The sequence below is a fragment of the Zonotrichia albicollis genome, chromosome 5 (assembly GCF_047830755.1).
Source record: "Zonotrichia albicollis isolate bZonAlb1 chromosome 5, bZonAlb1.hap1, whole genome shotgun sequence".
Taxonomy (NCBI): Eukaryota; Metazoa; Chordata; class Aves; order Passeriformes; family Passerellidae; genus Zonotrichia; species Zonotrichia albicollis.
Window position 1 is genome coordinate 34,709,986 of NC_133823.1, and position 14,549 is coordinate 34,724,534.

At 36.5% G+C, this 14,549-nt stretch overlaps 1 protein-coding gene across 10 annotated transcripts in view; it reads left to right on the forward strand.

Moving 5' to 3' along the window:
* WDR17 (WD repeat domain 17) overlaps positions 1 to 14,549 on the forward strand; it is a 64,463-nt gene that overhangs the window by 21,713 nt on the left and 28,201 nt on the right. For all 10 annotated transcript variants that reach the window (XM_014264826.3, XM_074541301.1, XM_005483818.4 and 7 more), the window contains 9 exons: positions 221 to 451; positions 2,580 to 2,831; positions 3,579 to 3,701; positions 4,023 to 4,210; positions 5,452 to 5,620; positions 7,604 to 7,695; positions 12,006 to 12,088; positions 12,977 to 13,063; positions 13,802 to 13,966. In XM_014264826.3, the coding sequence (XP_014120301.1) occupies positions 221 to 451; positions 2,580 to 2,831; positions 3,579 to 3,701; positions 4,023 to 4,210; positions 5,452 to 5,620; positions 7,604 to 7,695; positions 12,006 to 12,088; positions 12,977 to 13,063; positions 13,802 to 13,966 (1,390 nt within the window). The remainder of the gene's footprint in view (positions 1 to 220; positions 452 to 2,579; positions 2,832 to 3,578; positions 3,702 to 4,022; positions 4,211 to 5,451; positions 5,621 to 7,603; positions 7,696 to 12,005; positions 12,089 to 12,976; positions 13,064 to 13,801; positions 13,967 to 14,549) is intronic.

The following is a 14,549-nucleotide window of genomic DNA, read 5'->3' on the forward strand; positions in this document are numbered from 1 at the left end:
CATAAAAGTAATCTGGGAAATTATTTTACTTCCTGCCTCTGGGAGTCTAGTTTACTTTTACACTGTAAGATGTTCACACACTTCTCTAAATTTCAGTCTAGCAACTTCTATGTAGAAAAATTATTTCTACTGTTTTTCAAGACCATTGCTGATACTGGGTCGAGGAATACTACCAGAATTTTGTGTCCTGCTTCTTACAAGGTTTGCCTGTATGTTTCAGGAATTCCTGCATCCCTTGGCTGGTGCTGGAATGCAGGTGACGCAGTTGCATTTGTGTCGCACAGAGGTCCACTGTACATTTGGACTATCTCAGGACCTGACAGCGGGGTAACTGTGCATAGAGAAGCACATAGTTTCTTGTCAGATATCAGTCTGTTTAGATGGCATCCAAAGAAAAAAGGAAAGGTGGTATTTGGACATACTGATGGAAGCCTTTCTATTTTTCAATCAGGTAAAAACTCATATGACAAAATATTTAGTTTTATATATGTATCTCTTGTTTCTCCATATGTAATTCTTCACTTTTTAAAATTAGATTCTATAATGTAGGTAAATACATAACATTTTTTCTTGATTCACAATATTCCTATTCCTTCCATATCACAAAAATATTCTTTCTTAGATACAGAATTCAGAGCATTTTCTTTATGTCTCCTGCCTTTTGAGACCAAGATAAGGCTGCATTTTTTTCCCAACTGCAGTAAACTTTTTTTTTTTTTTGCAAATGATAACAGCCATGATCTTCTACTGAACTATATTTTTCTGCAATTTTATTTTTCTAAATGGAAGGACTTGAATCTTTTGTTTACTTTCCTATTTTTGCATTTTTTCTGGAGTCATCTGTTTCATATTCTAGAATCCTCTGCAATTTCATTGGTAGAATCTCACCTCATACTTAATATTGTCTTCATGGTTCTGTTCTGTCAAAGGATAGATGGGAAAATATTTATCTCTTTTTGTCTGAAATCCACCACACACATTTGTGCATACTTTATAAATAGTCTAGCTCTCTGCTAAGAAGGTGTCACATTGATATGCTCATTTCAAGGTAAAATTCCACTTATTTTCATAGTTTTCTTCAAAGGCAGAAATCTGTATTAGGTTGACTATTTGAATTTTTTCCCGACTGCTTCTTCCTTGTATAAAAATTGATTTTCAACTTTGTGAGAAAAACTGTTCTTTAAATAATGTGTTAATTTTACATAGAATTGTTCTCCAACAGCCATGCTGTTACAGAGCTTGCAAGGGTTTTTCAGGGTGAAGAGAGAGATGAGAATCTTGACCTCATGTTCAGAAGGCTTGATTTATTATATTATGCTATATATTACATTATTACTATGCTAATAGGAATAGAGAGAAAAATTCTCAGAAGCTTGCTAAGCTAAGAATAGAAAAGGAATGAATCAACAAAGTTCTGTGTCCCGGCAGAAAGCAAGAACAGCTCTCCCATGAGTGGTCAGTAAATCCAAACATTCACCCAAGACCAATCACGGATCCACCTGTTGCATTCCACAGCAGCAGATAACCATTGTTTACATTATATTGCTGAGGCCACAGCTTCTCAGAAAGGGGAAAAGTCCTAAAGAAAGGATTTTTATGAAAAGATGTCTGTGACACCATGCAAAATTTATTTTCTTTCAGTTCACTCTACTAAGTTGTCACACAGGATGTCACAGAGAGTAGATTCCCTTGCTTCTGTAGTGCTGTCTGAGTTAGCACTGGCACTGGGAAAAGGAAATCAATTTTAATATGATAACATCTAAGTATTTATCAGACTGATACTTTTCATGAAGTCTATCTATGAATAATGGAAGGTGTCAATTCCTTATTTCTAGAAAAGCAGTAAGGTTTTTTTTGTTATAAGATCACAACTTCAAAAATACAGATCTATTTCATTTGGACTGTACTCTGTCTTATACAACTAAGATTAATCTCTCTGAAAAAATAAAAAAGTGGGAGATAAATATAATATTAAAAAATGTGGGTTTCAATAATTTGGATCATCAAGTGAAACATATAATCTTTTTTGTGGGTGTCAGACTAGATATGAATGGTCTGTTTTGGCTGCAGAATCTATAAGTACTTCATAGTTGCACACACTGTTTTAAAGAAGAAAAAAAGTCTAAAGGCAATTCTTCAGAATAAGCCTTTACTGCTTACAGTACAGTGTTTTTCTTGTTCTTACTGCCTTTATTTTGCCTGTATGTGCAGTGGTGTGAAGATTTATTTGCATTCAAATGACTTGTATTTTATGCTGTGCTGCAGACCTTTACTCACAGAAATTCTTAGAACAATGTATGTGATTTAACCTACTTTCGTTTCCTATAAAATTATGTTTATAAATCTGATAGCTGTTTCTGTTTTCTGCTGTATTAAACATAAAGTCAAATCTGATCGAAAAAGTCTCTTAAGTCAAATATTGCCAAGACAGCTTCATAATTTCACTGCTGCAGACAAGAGAGCAGGCTAGTGAAAATTTCAGGGAGAGAGGAAAAAATTATGTTTGCTAGTCTTGTAACTATTGAAAGTATGTATTTGATTTAATTTTTAAATAACCTGTTTTCTTGTGCACTTTAAAGGTTCTAAAAATCAGAAACATGTCTTAAGACCAGAGACTCTTGAAGGAACAGATGAAGAGGATCCAGTTACCGCTCTGGAGTGGGACCCTTTGTCAACTGATTACCTTCTTGTTGCTAATTTACATAATGGTATTCGACTAGTTGATTCTGAATCTCTGTCCTGTATCACAACTTTTAGTTTTCCCAGTGCAGCAGCATCTGTTCAGTGTTTAGCCTGGGTTTCTAGTGCACCTGGAATGTTTATAACTGGAGGTAAGGCTTTTATTTCCTGATTTATACAAAGATAACAAATACAGGACTGAGTCTTCAAAAATTGATACTCCAAGTTTGATTTTTATGTTTCATAATATTTTTAAAAGTAGAAGCATACATGAATTGTACATAAAAAAGACCATAACACAAAACCAGAAAATAATAAAACTACACTGAGCAGTTTTTCATGTTTTAAAAGTTTTAGCTACATAAATAATGTGACTTTCTACAATTTGCTAAATAATATTTTCCTCATGCACCCTTTAGAAAAAAATATATTAATTCCTTTGGGAATAGGAATAAAAATGCATTGTAGTAATTGATGCCACTTCAGAGATTTAAAAGATTAAAAGAAGAAAGTAATCTATTTCCTGCCTCTTTTCTACATCACAGACATTATGGCTCAGGTTGAACTAATGAATAAAGAAATTAAGACTGGCAGAATATTTTATGAAAATAGAGGAAGAATTTATCTGTGTTTAAATAGCTAGTATTAATAATGATTGTTGTTAATAGTGATATGTCTATTGCGGTGAATGGAGGACAAATAGGATGCCATGGATGTTACACTACATGATCTCCAGAGGTTCCCTCCAGCCCTAACTGTTCTATGATTCTATGGAGTTGACAGTGGCTGCTTATAAAATTATTCTTAGAACTTGAAGTTTAATTCACTGCTGTATTTTTGTATAAATCAGTGCTCAAACCACATACCTCTGTGTTTTGTTTTGTTTTTTTAAACCTCAGATTCTCAGGTTGGTGTGTTACGTGTTTGGAATGTTTCACGTACAACACCTATAGAGAATTTTAAATTGAAGCAAACTGGTTTCCATGGCTTGCATGTGCTAAGTTCTCCTCCAAAACAAAAGTGTAAGTGTAATTTTGATTGTTATTCATTAAATGGTTGCAACTTAAGAAAATCTTATTTATGAGTCCAGATCAATCTCTGTAGTGTTGGTCAGCTATTTAGTTCTTAATTAAAGTATCTTCTGCTGCTAGTGGATTAGACAAATGCATAAAGGACAAGTACTTCATAAGGTCCTTCTTTAGTAGGCCAGGCTTCAAAGGGAATTCTCCATTTCTTTTGTTTTAAATCTTGTTAGAATACAAGCATTTTACTCTTTATAATTTTGCTTATTATTGTAATAAGAAATAATCTTCTCTCTTTGTCTTTTGCTTTATATTGTTAAGCATGTTCATCACAGTATCCTCCTAAAAATCACCATACATCTTCAACAAGTGAGGCTGTTCCTCCTCCAACTTTAACCCAAAACCAAGCATTTTCTCTTCCTCCTGGTCATACCGTCTGTTGCTTCATGGATGGTGGAGTGGGGCTTTATGACATGGGAGCCAAAAAGTGGGATTTCCTTAGAGATTTGGTATGGTTCATCTCTGTTTTCGAACAGAGAGTTTATTTGGCTTGTGCACTTTTTTCTAACAGCAAGAAAATGGAGAATGAAGTCTTTGCAGTACTGTAAAGCAGTTTCTATTGTTAAAAAAGAGCCCAAATTTCTAGGAAATAAAGTCACAGTTCTGAAGTTAAAAGTAATTTTTAATTGGAAGTTACTGAATTCTGTTGGAAGCATTCTGACAGCTTTTTTAAAAACAGAAATAAAGAGTTACAGACTTGTTTTTGGTTTGTTTATTTTTTTAACTGAAATTTTAGTTTGAAATTTTACTTCTCAGAAATTTTCTCTAATGGATTTTCTATAATTCAGAATAAAAGTTTGAGTCAAATCAGAGAGCTATATGGTGAATGCACGCAGTTTAACATTACAAAGAATTATTAAATTTACTTTGATCCTGAAATTCAGAAACAGGTTTAACATATATTAGATAACCCTTTTCTTCACCAGGCTTTTAGTTACTGAGGTTCTTGAGGATATTTCTCTTTTTCCCTTTTCACTGAAAAAAACCCTAAACAATTTTCAGCTGTACTCTCATATGCATTTGATTAGAGGCTGCTGGTTGGTTTTCTCTTTCCATTTTTATTGGCTTTCATCCTTTAAAGCAACTGAGGCTTAAAAAAATTCTTACATAATACTTCTGTTTCATATATTTATAAACTTAAATTCTACAAATGCATGTCTTGGAAAACAACCAATTGATACATTAAAACTCTGATGGATTGAAGTTTAAGCTGCAATAAAGCATAGACTGTATATAGAAACACAGAATATTCAGTGGGGCAGTAGACAACTTGTAGAACATGTTCATAATACAGAACTTTATTTTCCCAATCAGGTACTTTTAACCAAAAGGGAAAAACTGTGCCTGTTTTAAAAAATTAATTTTTTTTTTTGCTTAGTTTTTAAATTCAATATTTTAGCAACATATTTTCAACAGAAAATGCTAACAAGTTCCTGGCATTGCATTACCCTATGGTTTCAGGAAAGAATTTTTCTGGTTTTAATTATAACCTATGAAAGAGCATGTTGTAGTCTAAGTTATTTTATGCCTTTTATTTTGACTGATAAGCCTAAATATAAAAGGGTTTTGGAACTCTTAATTGACCTGACAATTAAATTAAATGCAATGTATTTTAGAGGTTGATCTAGAGTTAGACTTATGAAGAAAATCAAATGTAATAAAAATGGATTAAATATTTGTTTCATTTAAGGGACATGTTGAGACCATCTTTGATTGCAAATTCAAACCTGATAACCCTGATCTTCTTGCTACAGCTTCATTTGATGGCACAATAAAAGTTTGGGACATAAATACTTTATCAGCGGTTTATACATCTCCTGGTAATGAGGGGGTTATTTATTCCATTTCTTGGGCTCCAGGTAAGAATATTTTGCTGTATGTCTAAGTGTTCTTTGAATTAGCATTAACTGCAGAGTTTGTCATATAAAAATATTAGTTTTATATTGAAAGGGATCTTCTAAGGTTTAAACAAAACTTAATTATCTGTGAAACTAGTAGAATTCAGTTCTTCAGACCTTGCTGAAACTTACCCTTCTGAGTAATGCTCACAGTATTTCATACTCAGAATGGCGGGATGAAAATCACTGGAACATTTCTAACATGGCGTTATGCAGATGACAAAATGTCTTGCTTTGCATGAGAAGCAGCTACTTAAAGGAATTCAGATTATATTTTGTGCTAAAATAGTGGAACATATATGTACTTAGCTCTTTTTCTTCCTTCTTTGCGTAGGAGTCTAATCACTGAAGAACTCTGCTTTGACCTTATTAGAATAGGAAGTGTCTTTTCTGCAAAGCATCTACTTTTTCTTAGACAAATCACTGGACTCACTAGGAAATTTTGTTTTCAAAGCTGGTCTGTAACCCCCTTTGGAATACATGAAAATACACATCTGATAGTTGTCAATAGTTGACAATAAGTTGACTTCCCTATCATGTTTTATTTCTTTGGACAGCAGATGTATTTTTTTAAATCTAAATAATTCACCTTTCTCTTCTCACCTGCACTTTTAAACTCTTAAAAAATAATAACTGACAGAAGAAAAATATTGTGGTGGGAAGCTTAATATAGTCTGCATATGTTAAATAAATTTGCACTTTTTCATTTCACAGAGTCTCTTGCACTGTATATATATCTTCACAAATAATTTTTCTTGCTATATGGAAATCATGGCAATGTGAAATACAGTGCTTATTCTTGGCTATTTAATTTTGAAGTTTAAATTCAGTGTTTAGTTGTATCTCACACTGATGCAATAGTTTGCTGCAGGAGGGGTGTAGGTTTGTTGCTTTTGGTTTTTGTTTTTTGTTTTTTTGGGGGTTTTTTTGGTTTTTTGGGGTTTTTTGTTTGTTTTTTTGTTTTTTTTTTTTTTTAAGATAAATTGGAAGTACATGCTCCAATTTTGTTCCTTAGTATCCTGTCCAAAAGCTCCTGTCCCTCCCAGCCAGAACGTTTGGTGCTTACTCCCAGACAGTTCCTCCCTTGTACTTTGTTCCTAATGTGTAATCTAATACATGCCCCAATTTGTTTGGTCTTAGACCTTTGAAAAAAGTGATTACTCCTTTTTTCTTTTTTCTCCCCCATCATTCTCCTACCTGAGTTTACTCCCATTTTGTATATTTACCTTGCTAGACTCCTCCTGCATAGATTGTCTTTTCTGCCTCTGAAGCTTCCAATAAAATAACAGTCAAAAGTTTCCTATAAATCTGCTATTTAATGAAAAGTATAGCTATATTGGGATAGAGAGTCACTGTAGTGAGGAGACTTTGGTGGCTTTTGGGTTAGACCTGAAATAAATTTTCCGGTTCTCACTGTGGAATTTTGTATTAAGATTTTCCCCCCTGTAGAGTGTGGTTGCAGATTCAGATACATTCTTGATGGTCTTAGGTGCAGCAGTGGTGCAAGATTAAGGAAACAAAATACTGTTAAGTGTTCTGTCTCATTTTTAGGATTTGTCTTTATATGTAGTGAACTTTAAAGGGAAATGCTCTAGTTGCTACAACTTTAGGCTTGAAACATTGAGGTTGCCTCTCTTGCAGGTTTAGTCATATGCATCAGGATCATTAATTTCTTACATGCAAGACTTTTAGCAGGCATTAAGACACTTTTTAAAGGAATACAATTTTTATTTGACCATTCCTCAAAATAGGAATGTAGAAAAACAGGTCAGGCTTTCACTGAAATTGATGTTTGTGACTTAGTAGCAAAAGCTAGCCTCATGTTCATGTACCATTTATGGCTTATGTTCATATTACATTTCTTCAATTTAAATCAAAACCATTGTTAAACAATCTTGTGATTTTATACTTATTGTAATATTTTATAAACATCTCTCTTTAAAGGAAATCTGAACTGCATAGCAGGTGGAACATCCAGAAATGGTGCCTTTATCTGGGATATTCGAAAAGGCAAAATAATAACCAGATTCAGTGAGGTAAGATGGGATTGCTACTTTTTTTGTCTATATGAAATGCAAGTTAGTCATTCCGTCTAGTGTCCATAAGTAGAGATGGCCAAAGTACATATATTTTTAAAAGGTGCTATAGAATAAAAGTCTATGGAGTTATCTAGGTGCCAGTTTACATGTGTGGCAGAAGTATTTTTACTTCCTTAGAATGGGTTTGTAATATGAGAGTGGTGAAGCACCAGATGGACTCCATTATCTTAAAATTGGTCTTGTAGGGATACGTGGCAAAAGCATTGCTAATTCCTTAACTGGGTAAACATATATGGACATACAGACTCAGCATCAATATTTTCAAACATAAGGGCCAGAAAAAACTTGAAGTACCTGAAGCCTAGATCAGTAAAGCTCCATTTTGCAGCACACTAAGCAATATGACTCATTCAGTGGCTTGCCTTGTATTACCTGAAATTTATCCAGGCATTTTTAAGTCCTGAAATAGTAGCATAATGTTTATTGGCAGAAGGAGTTGTGTAATATTATGCTGTAGTATTTTACACTATTTTGTGTATTCCTGGTATATAGCTGTGATCTTGAGATTATACAGACATCATCATTTAAGTATAGGATCCACATCAATGTACAAGGTATGCTCTTTAAGAAGAGAGGTGGAGGAGTGAGGAGAGGCCAGAAGCAGAAAACAAATATACCTACCTTCAGGAGTTCTGGCATTCTAATACTGATATTGGCATTTGTGCTAATAAATATCTTTTCTGTAATACTGGTCCTGATACACATCCCAATTAAGTTTTCTCATACCACAATTTTTCATGCCCATATGCTTCATTATTCCAACAAGTAACTAACCTTTATTCAGAATCACTGGATGATTAATGGTGTAAGGGACAACAGGGAGTCATTTGGTCCAACCTCCCTGCTCAAGCAGGGTCATCCTAGAACACTTTGCACAGGATTGCATCCAGATGGTTCTGGAATATCTCCCGAGAGGGAGACTCCCCAACCTCTCAGGACAGTTTGTTCCAGTGCTTGGTCACTTACACAATAGAGAAGTTCTTCCTCATGTTCAGTTGGAACTTCCTGTGCATCAGTTTCTGACCATTGCCCCTTGCTTGGCACTACTGAGCAGAGCCTGGCTCCATCCTCTTGGCACGCTCCCATCAGATACTGACAGACATTGATGATCGCCTCTCAGTTGTGACTTCTCAAGACTGAATAGGCCCAGCTCTCTCAGCCTTTTCTTCTAAGAGAAATAATTTTTGTTGACCCCTATTGAACCCTCTCCACAAGTTCCATATCTCTCTTTAACTGAGGACAAAACTGGGCACAATTCTGTCCTCACCAGGGCAGAATAGAAGAGCAGAATTACCTCTGTTGCCCTGCTGGAATGCTCTTCCTAATGCACCCCAGGACACCATTGGCCTCTTGGCCACAAGGTCACACTGCTGCTCATGGACAGCTTGGTGTGCACCAGAACTCCCACTCCACCCTCCTTCTCTACAGAGCTGCTTTCCAGTGGATCAGCCCCAGCCTGTACTGGTACATGAGTTTATTCTTCCCCAGCTGCAGGACCCTGCAATTGCCTTTGTTGAATTTCAGCTGGTTCCTCTCTGCCCATCTCTCCAACCTGCCAAAGTCCCTCTGAAGGGCTGCACAGTACCCTGGGGTATTGGCCACTCCTCCCAGCTTTGTGTTGTCAGTCAGCTTGCTGAGGATGCATCTGCCCCTTTATCAAGTCATTGATGAACAACCTATACAATTCTGGGACTGGTATTGAATCTTGGGGGCCATCACTAGCGATAGGCTTCCAACTAGAGCCTGTGCCACTGATTACAACCCCTTGGGATCTGCTGTTCAGCCAGTTCTCCATCCACCTCACTGTCCACTCATCTGCTCCACACTTTATGAGTTTGACTATGAGGACTTTGTCAGAGACAGTGTTGAAATTCTTGATGAAGTCAAGGTGAGCAATACACACTGCTCTCCCCTCATCATCCCTTGAGGTGAGGCTAATTGGTTAGTAGTTCCCTGGGTCTTCCTCTTTCTTTTTGAAGACTGGAGTGACATTTGCTTTCTTACAGTTCTCACCTCAGACACCTCTCCAGATTGCCACAGCCTTCCTTTCAAAGATGGCCATGAGCAGCCTCGCTGTGGTGATACTCTTTCAGCATTTTTGGATGCATCCTGTCAGGGCCCATGGACCTTGGATGTCAAGTTTTTCTGTGTGTTCTCTAATCCAGTTCATCTTGATCAAAGGAAAGTCTTGCTTCCAGCATTCTTCTATGGTGGTCCCTTGAGTCAGAGACTCTTGAGAGCTGGTTCGGTCAGTGAAGACTGTTGTAAAGAAATTGTTCAATAACTCTGCCTTTTCTGCATCCTCTGCTACCAGGGTCCCCCCTCCATTTAGTAATGGGCCTACATTATCCTTGGTTTTCCTTTTGTTATTAATAGAGCTGAAGAAGGACTACTACTTCTCCTCTTCTCCTTGACATCCTTGGCCAGACTTAATTCCAGATGAGCCTTTGTGCTCCTTATCTCCTTTCTACTTATTCTGCCAGCCTCTCTGTATTAATTCCAAGGGGCCTGACCCTGCTTCTATCTCCTGTGCATTTCCTACGTCTGCTTAAGTAATGACAGAAGTTCTTTGATCATCCATGAAGATCTCTTGCCCCCTTTCTCCAATTTCTTGCTCATCGGGGTGCATTGTTTTGAGCCTGGAGGAAATGATCCTTGAATATCAACTGGTTCTCTTGGACCTTTTTCCCTGCAAGGTGTGTTCCCATGGAACTGTTCAAAGAAAATCCCTGAAGAGACTAAAGGTAGCTCTGCTCAAGTCCATGACTGTGTCTTACTTGCTGCCCTGCTTCCACCTTGCTTGATACTGAACTCCACAGTCTCAATAGTCATTACAGCCAAGGTTTCCCCCAACCTTTATATCTCTCACAAGGCTTTCTCTGTTTGTTAGTATGACATTCAAGCAGCACAAGATTCCTTGTGGGATCCTACACTACCTATGACAGGAAGTTGTCATTAACACTTTCCAGGAACCTCTTGGACTCTGTACTTACTGTGCTGCTTCTCCAGCAGATGTGAGGGTAGTTAAAGTGCCCCACAAGGACTAGTGGCTGTGACTTTGGGGCTGCTTCTAGCTGGCTGTAGATGGCTTCATCCGCTTCTTTTTACCTATCAAGCAGCCTATAGCAAACACCCACAACAGTGTCTTTTATCCAAACCATAAGCTCTTGACTTGCCCATTATCCAGTCCAAGACAGAGCTTGATACATCCTAAGTGTTGCCTCACACAGGGGAAAATTCCACCAATGTGACTTTCTGGCCTGTCTTTCCTAAAAATTATGTAGCCTTTTGTGGCAACATTCCAGTCATGCAAGGTATCCCACTGTGTCTCTGTAATCACAGTGTAGTCAAAGGCTTGTGACTGCACACAGATCTCTAGTTCATCCAGTTTGTTCCCCATACTGCGTCTGTTGGGGTGCAGGCATGTAACAGAAGTATTTGATTCTGTCCATATCCCAGTGGAGGTGCAAAGGGATTCCCTGTAGTTCTGTCTAAAGACTACTTCTTTGGCTGCTTGTGCTTGCTCCAGGTACTGTCTCTTAAGCCTCCTAATGCTACTAGAGTGGTTTCTATGGTTCTCTCCTTCCCTACACATTCTCTCTGGCAAGCCTGGCCTTGGTCTCTTTCCAAACTAGTTTAAAGCTCTTGCAGTGAGCCCTGTGAACTCCTGAACTAAGATCCTTTTTGTCTTTGGAGACAGCTGAACCCCGTTTGTTGCCACCAGGCTTGGTGTTGTATAAACTGACCCATGATCAAAACCCCCAAAACCGTGCTGGTAGCACCAGCATCAAGTCTAGTTGTTCATCTGCATGATCTTCCTCTTTCTTGCCACATCATTCCCTGCAACTGGCAGGACAGAAGAGAACACAACTTGTGCTTCACATCCCTCAAGTTGTTGCCTCAAGGCCCAAAGGCCCCTCTTGTTGGTCCACAGTGTTGTTTGTTTAACATTCAGGTTTATATAGTTACAGATTGCTCATTCTTCATCTTGCCCCAGTATTGTCTCTTAGATCCTGGAGGCTATAATGGTTTTACTACATATCTCCATAGTCCCAATGTTTTGGACTTGGATTCTCAAACATCCAGCTTATATTGGGTACTCATTATCTTGTGGTTTTGTACAGTATACTGTACTGGGAGAAAAGGACTGAAGACCATAGGAGAATAAAGTAAAAAAGATGAGTCAATAGATGAGAGAAAAAGGGGTGAATTATTTCTTATTGATAGGTATTTTGCATTTTTTGAAGCATGGAAAGAATGGAATCTTCTGCATTGCCTGGAGTCATAAAGATTCCAAAAGAATAGCAACCTGCAGCAGTGATGGATTTTGGTGAGTGTTATTGGAAGAAAACAAATGGCTAAATGCACTTCTCGAATCCATAAATTTTGACAGTACTCTCAGTTAATTTAAAAACTTTTCTTACTGGACAAAACTTAAATTCTATTACTCTTCTGTACTTGTTAGGGTACATTTTTCATGATTTAAAAAAAAATAAAGGAAATGTTTTCAATAGGAATAGTGTCTAAGACACACTGATAGTGAAATTAAATAGTGATTTTTATTTGGACAAGAATATCCTTCTAGGTTTCTTATCTGTAGAGGACACTTTTCAAAAGATATCCAACTTTACTTGTCTTAATTTTAAAATTTTATTTAGTTTGTTGTTTCAAGGACTAAAAAGTATTATTTTAGAATTAAATAACCACAAGTGCACTATCACAAGAGTGTAATACCCCCTTTCTAAAAATGCATGAATGTCCATTGAAACCAATTTTGCAAATATTGTTTTCAGTACATCTTAAAAATCTTTCTTCATTTGTTTCCTCTGCTACCTGTGTCATTCCAGCTTGAACATAATGGGCAGAAATTTTAGAAAATAATTTTCTTTTTAATTCATAAAGATCTATTTGTACCTTAAAGCCATGACTACAGCTTTGATTCTGGGCTATGAGATCCTTTCAAGAAATATGTACCACAGTGAACATCTTTAAAGCCCCTCTGAAGAAACATAGATAACTGAAGTGAAGTTAGATGTTGTGCAATCAACATCCAGTTAAATGTTGTGATTGACAGGCTGATATTGTTTGTGACTGTTTCTCTGATTCTTTGTGTACACATTTTTGCTCTCTGGTTTATTTGCACAGAATAAAACCTAATTTTTGATAGCCTACCCAGAATGTATTTTTCCTTATAATATCACATTGTAATTGTTTTCAGTATTATTCGAACCATTGATGGCAATGTTCTTCACAAGTACAAACATCCAGCTGCAGTGTTTGGCTGTGATTGGAGTCAAAACAACAAGTAAGTAAAAATTAACCCAAAGAATTGACAACATTTACTATTTAAATTGATTACCAGTAAAGTAACACAAATTTATGTAGAATGTGATGTTCACTGTGATAGTTAAACACTGAAAATATCTATTCCAAAGTAGGTTATGCCTATTGCAGCTCTCTCTTCCCAGTAGTATATTTCATTGACTACCATGAACTTTCTTAACTTTCAAAGGAGGATCATTTCATATTGATGAGAAAAAAAAATTATCTAGCTGAATATATAATGAGGGAGAAGGGGGGGGGAAGACATTCAATACCAGGAAAGAGAGGTCTAGAGGTGTAGATTGGTGTCCTTGAAATGACTGCTAAGGTGAAAATGTAGCAGTTATTTCAAGGACACCAATCTACACCTCTAGACCTTTGTGATTACATGTAAATTTTGTAGATAATTCTTAATAATGAATGAGAACTTTTTGCAAAAAAAAAAAATTCTAGTAATTTGATTTAATCATAGTTGTGTATTGGGTGCACAGTCAGACAAGTGCAAATATGTTCCCCATTGCAACTAAAGGATCTTTATCAGGTTTATTCTTATTTAGTTTTTTTTATCAGATTATCAATAGTTACATCTTGAAGAGATGAAGGAGAAGCAAAAAAAATGCTATTTCAAAAAATAATTGCAAATTGCACATCTATTTTGTTTAAATTTAAAGAAGCATTTATCATCTCTGTGACCAAGGATTTTGCTGTTTTTATTTTGCAGAGATATGATAGCTACTGGTTGTGAGGATAAAAATGTTCGTGTTTACTACTTGGCAACCAGCTCTGATCAACCACTGAAAGTTTTTACTGGGCATACTGCAAAGGTGTTTCATGTACGGTGGTCTCCTCTCAGAGAAGGAATCCTCTGCAGTGGCTCTGATGATGGGTGAGTATTTCTGAATGGTTAGAAAACTTAAAACTCAAGCAGGACTATTGGAGAAACTTACATCTTTGCTTGTAATGGTGTTGTCAATACTTAATAATCTAAATCCCTGTTTTGTTCAGATACAGGTTTTAGCTCTGCTCTTAGCTTTATGTAGTATTTGGACTGCAGGATCATTATCTAAAATAGTCACAACTGCTGCAGTAGTGCAAGTTTCAATATGCTTTTTCAAAAGTAGGCTCAGTGCTTGACACTGTTAGTGTGAGGAATAGCACAAGGAGGATACCGCATGCTTACATTACATCTAAAGAAACAGGTGCAAGACCTGCCCTTATTTGATATTTTTCAACAGTGTACTTAAGTAGAATCTGCAGAGAATTTTAATGAGTATTGTATCTTTCTGGTTTTTTGTTTGATGCCATTGCTTTTGAGGGAGGGCACATCAGTCCATGGTAAGCAGAAAGAAGCATTTTTCTATGATTCTAAGCCACTTCCCTGCAGAATATACAAGATATTTTTGTAAAGTTTGGAGTATTGGCTTCTATTGCTTTCCCATTATCGTTCATTACAGGTTTATGTTTGAAGC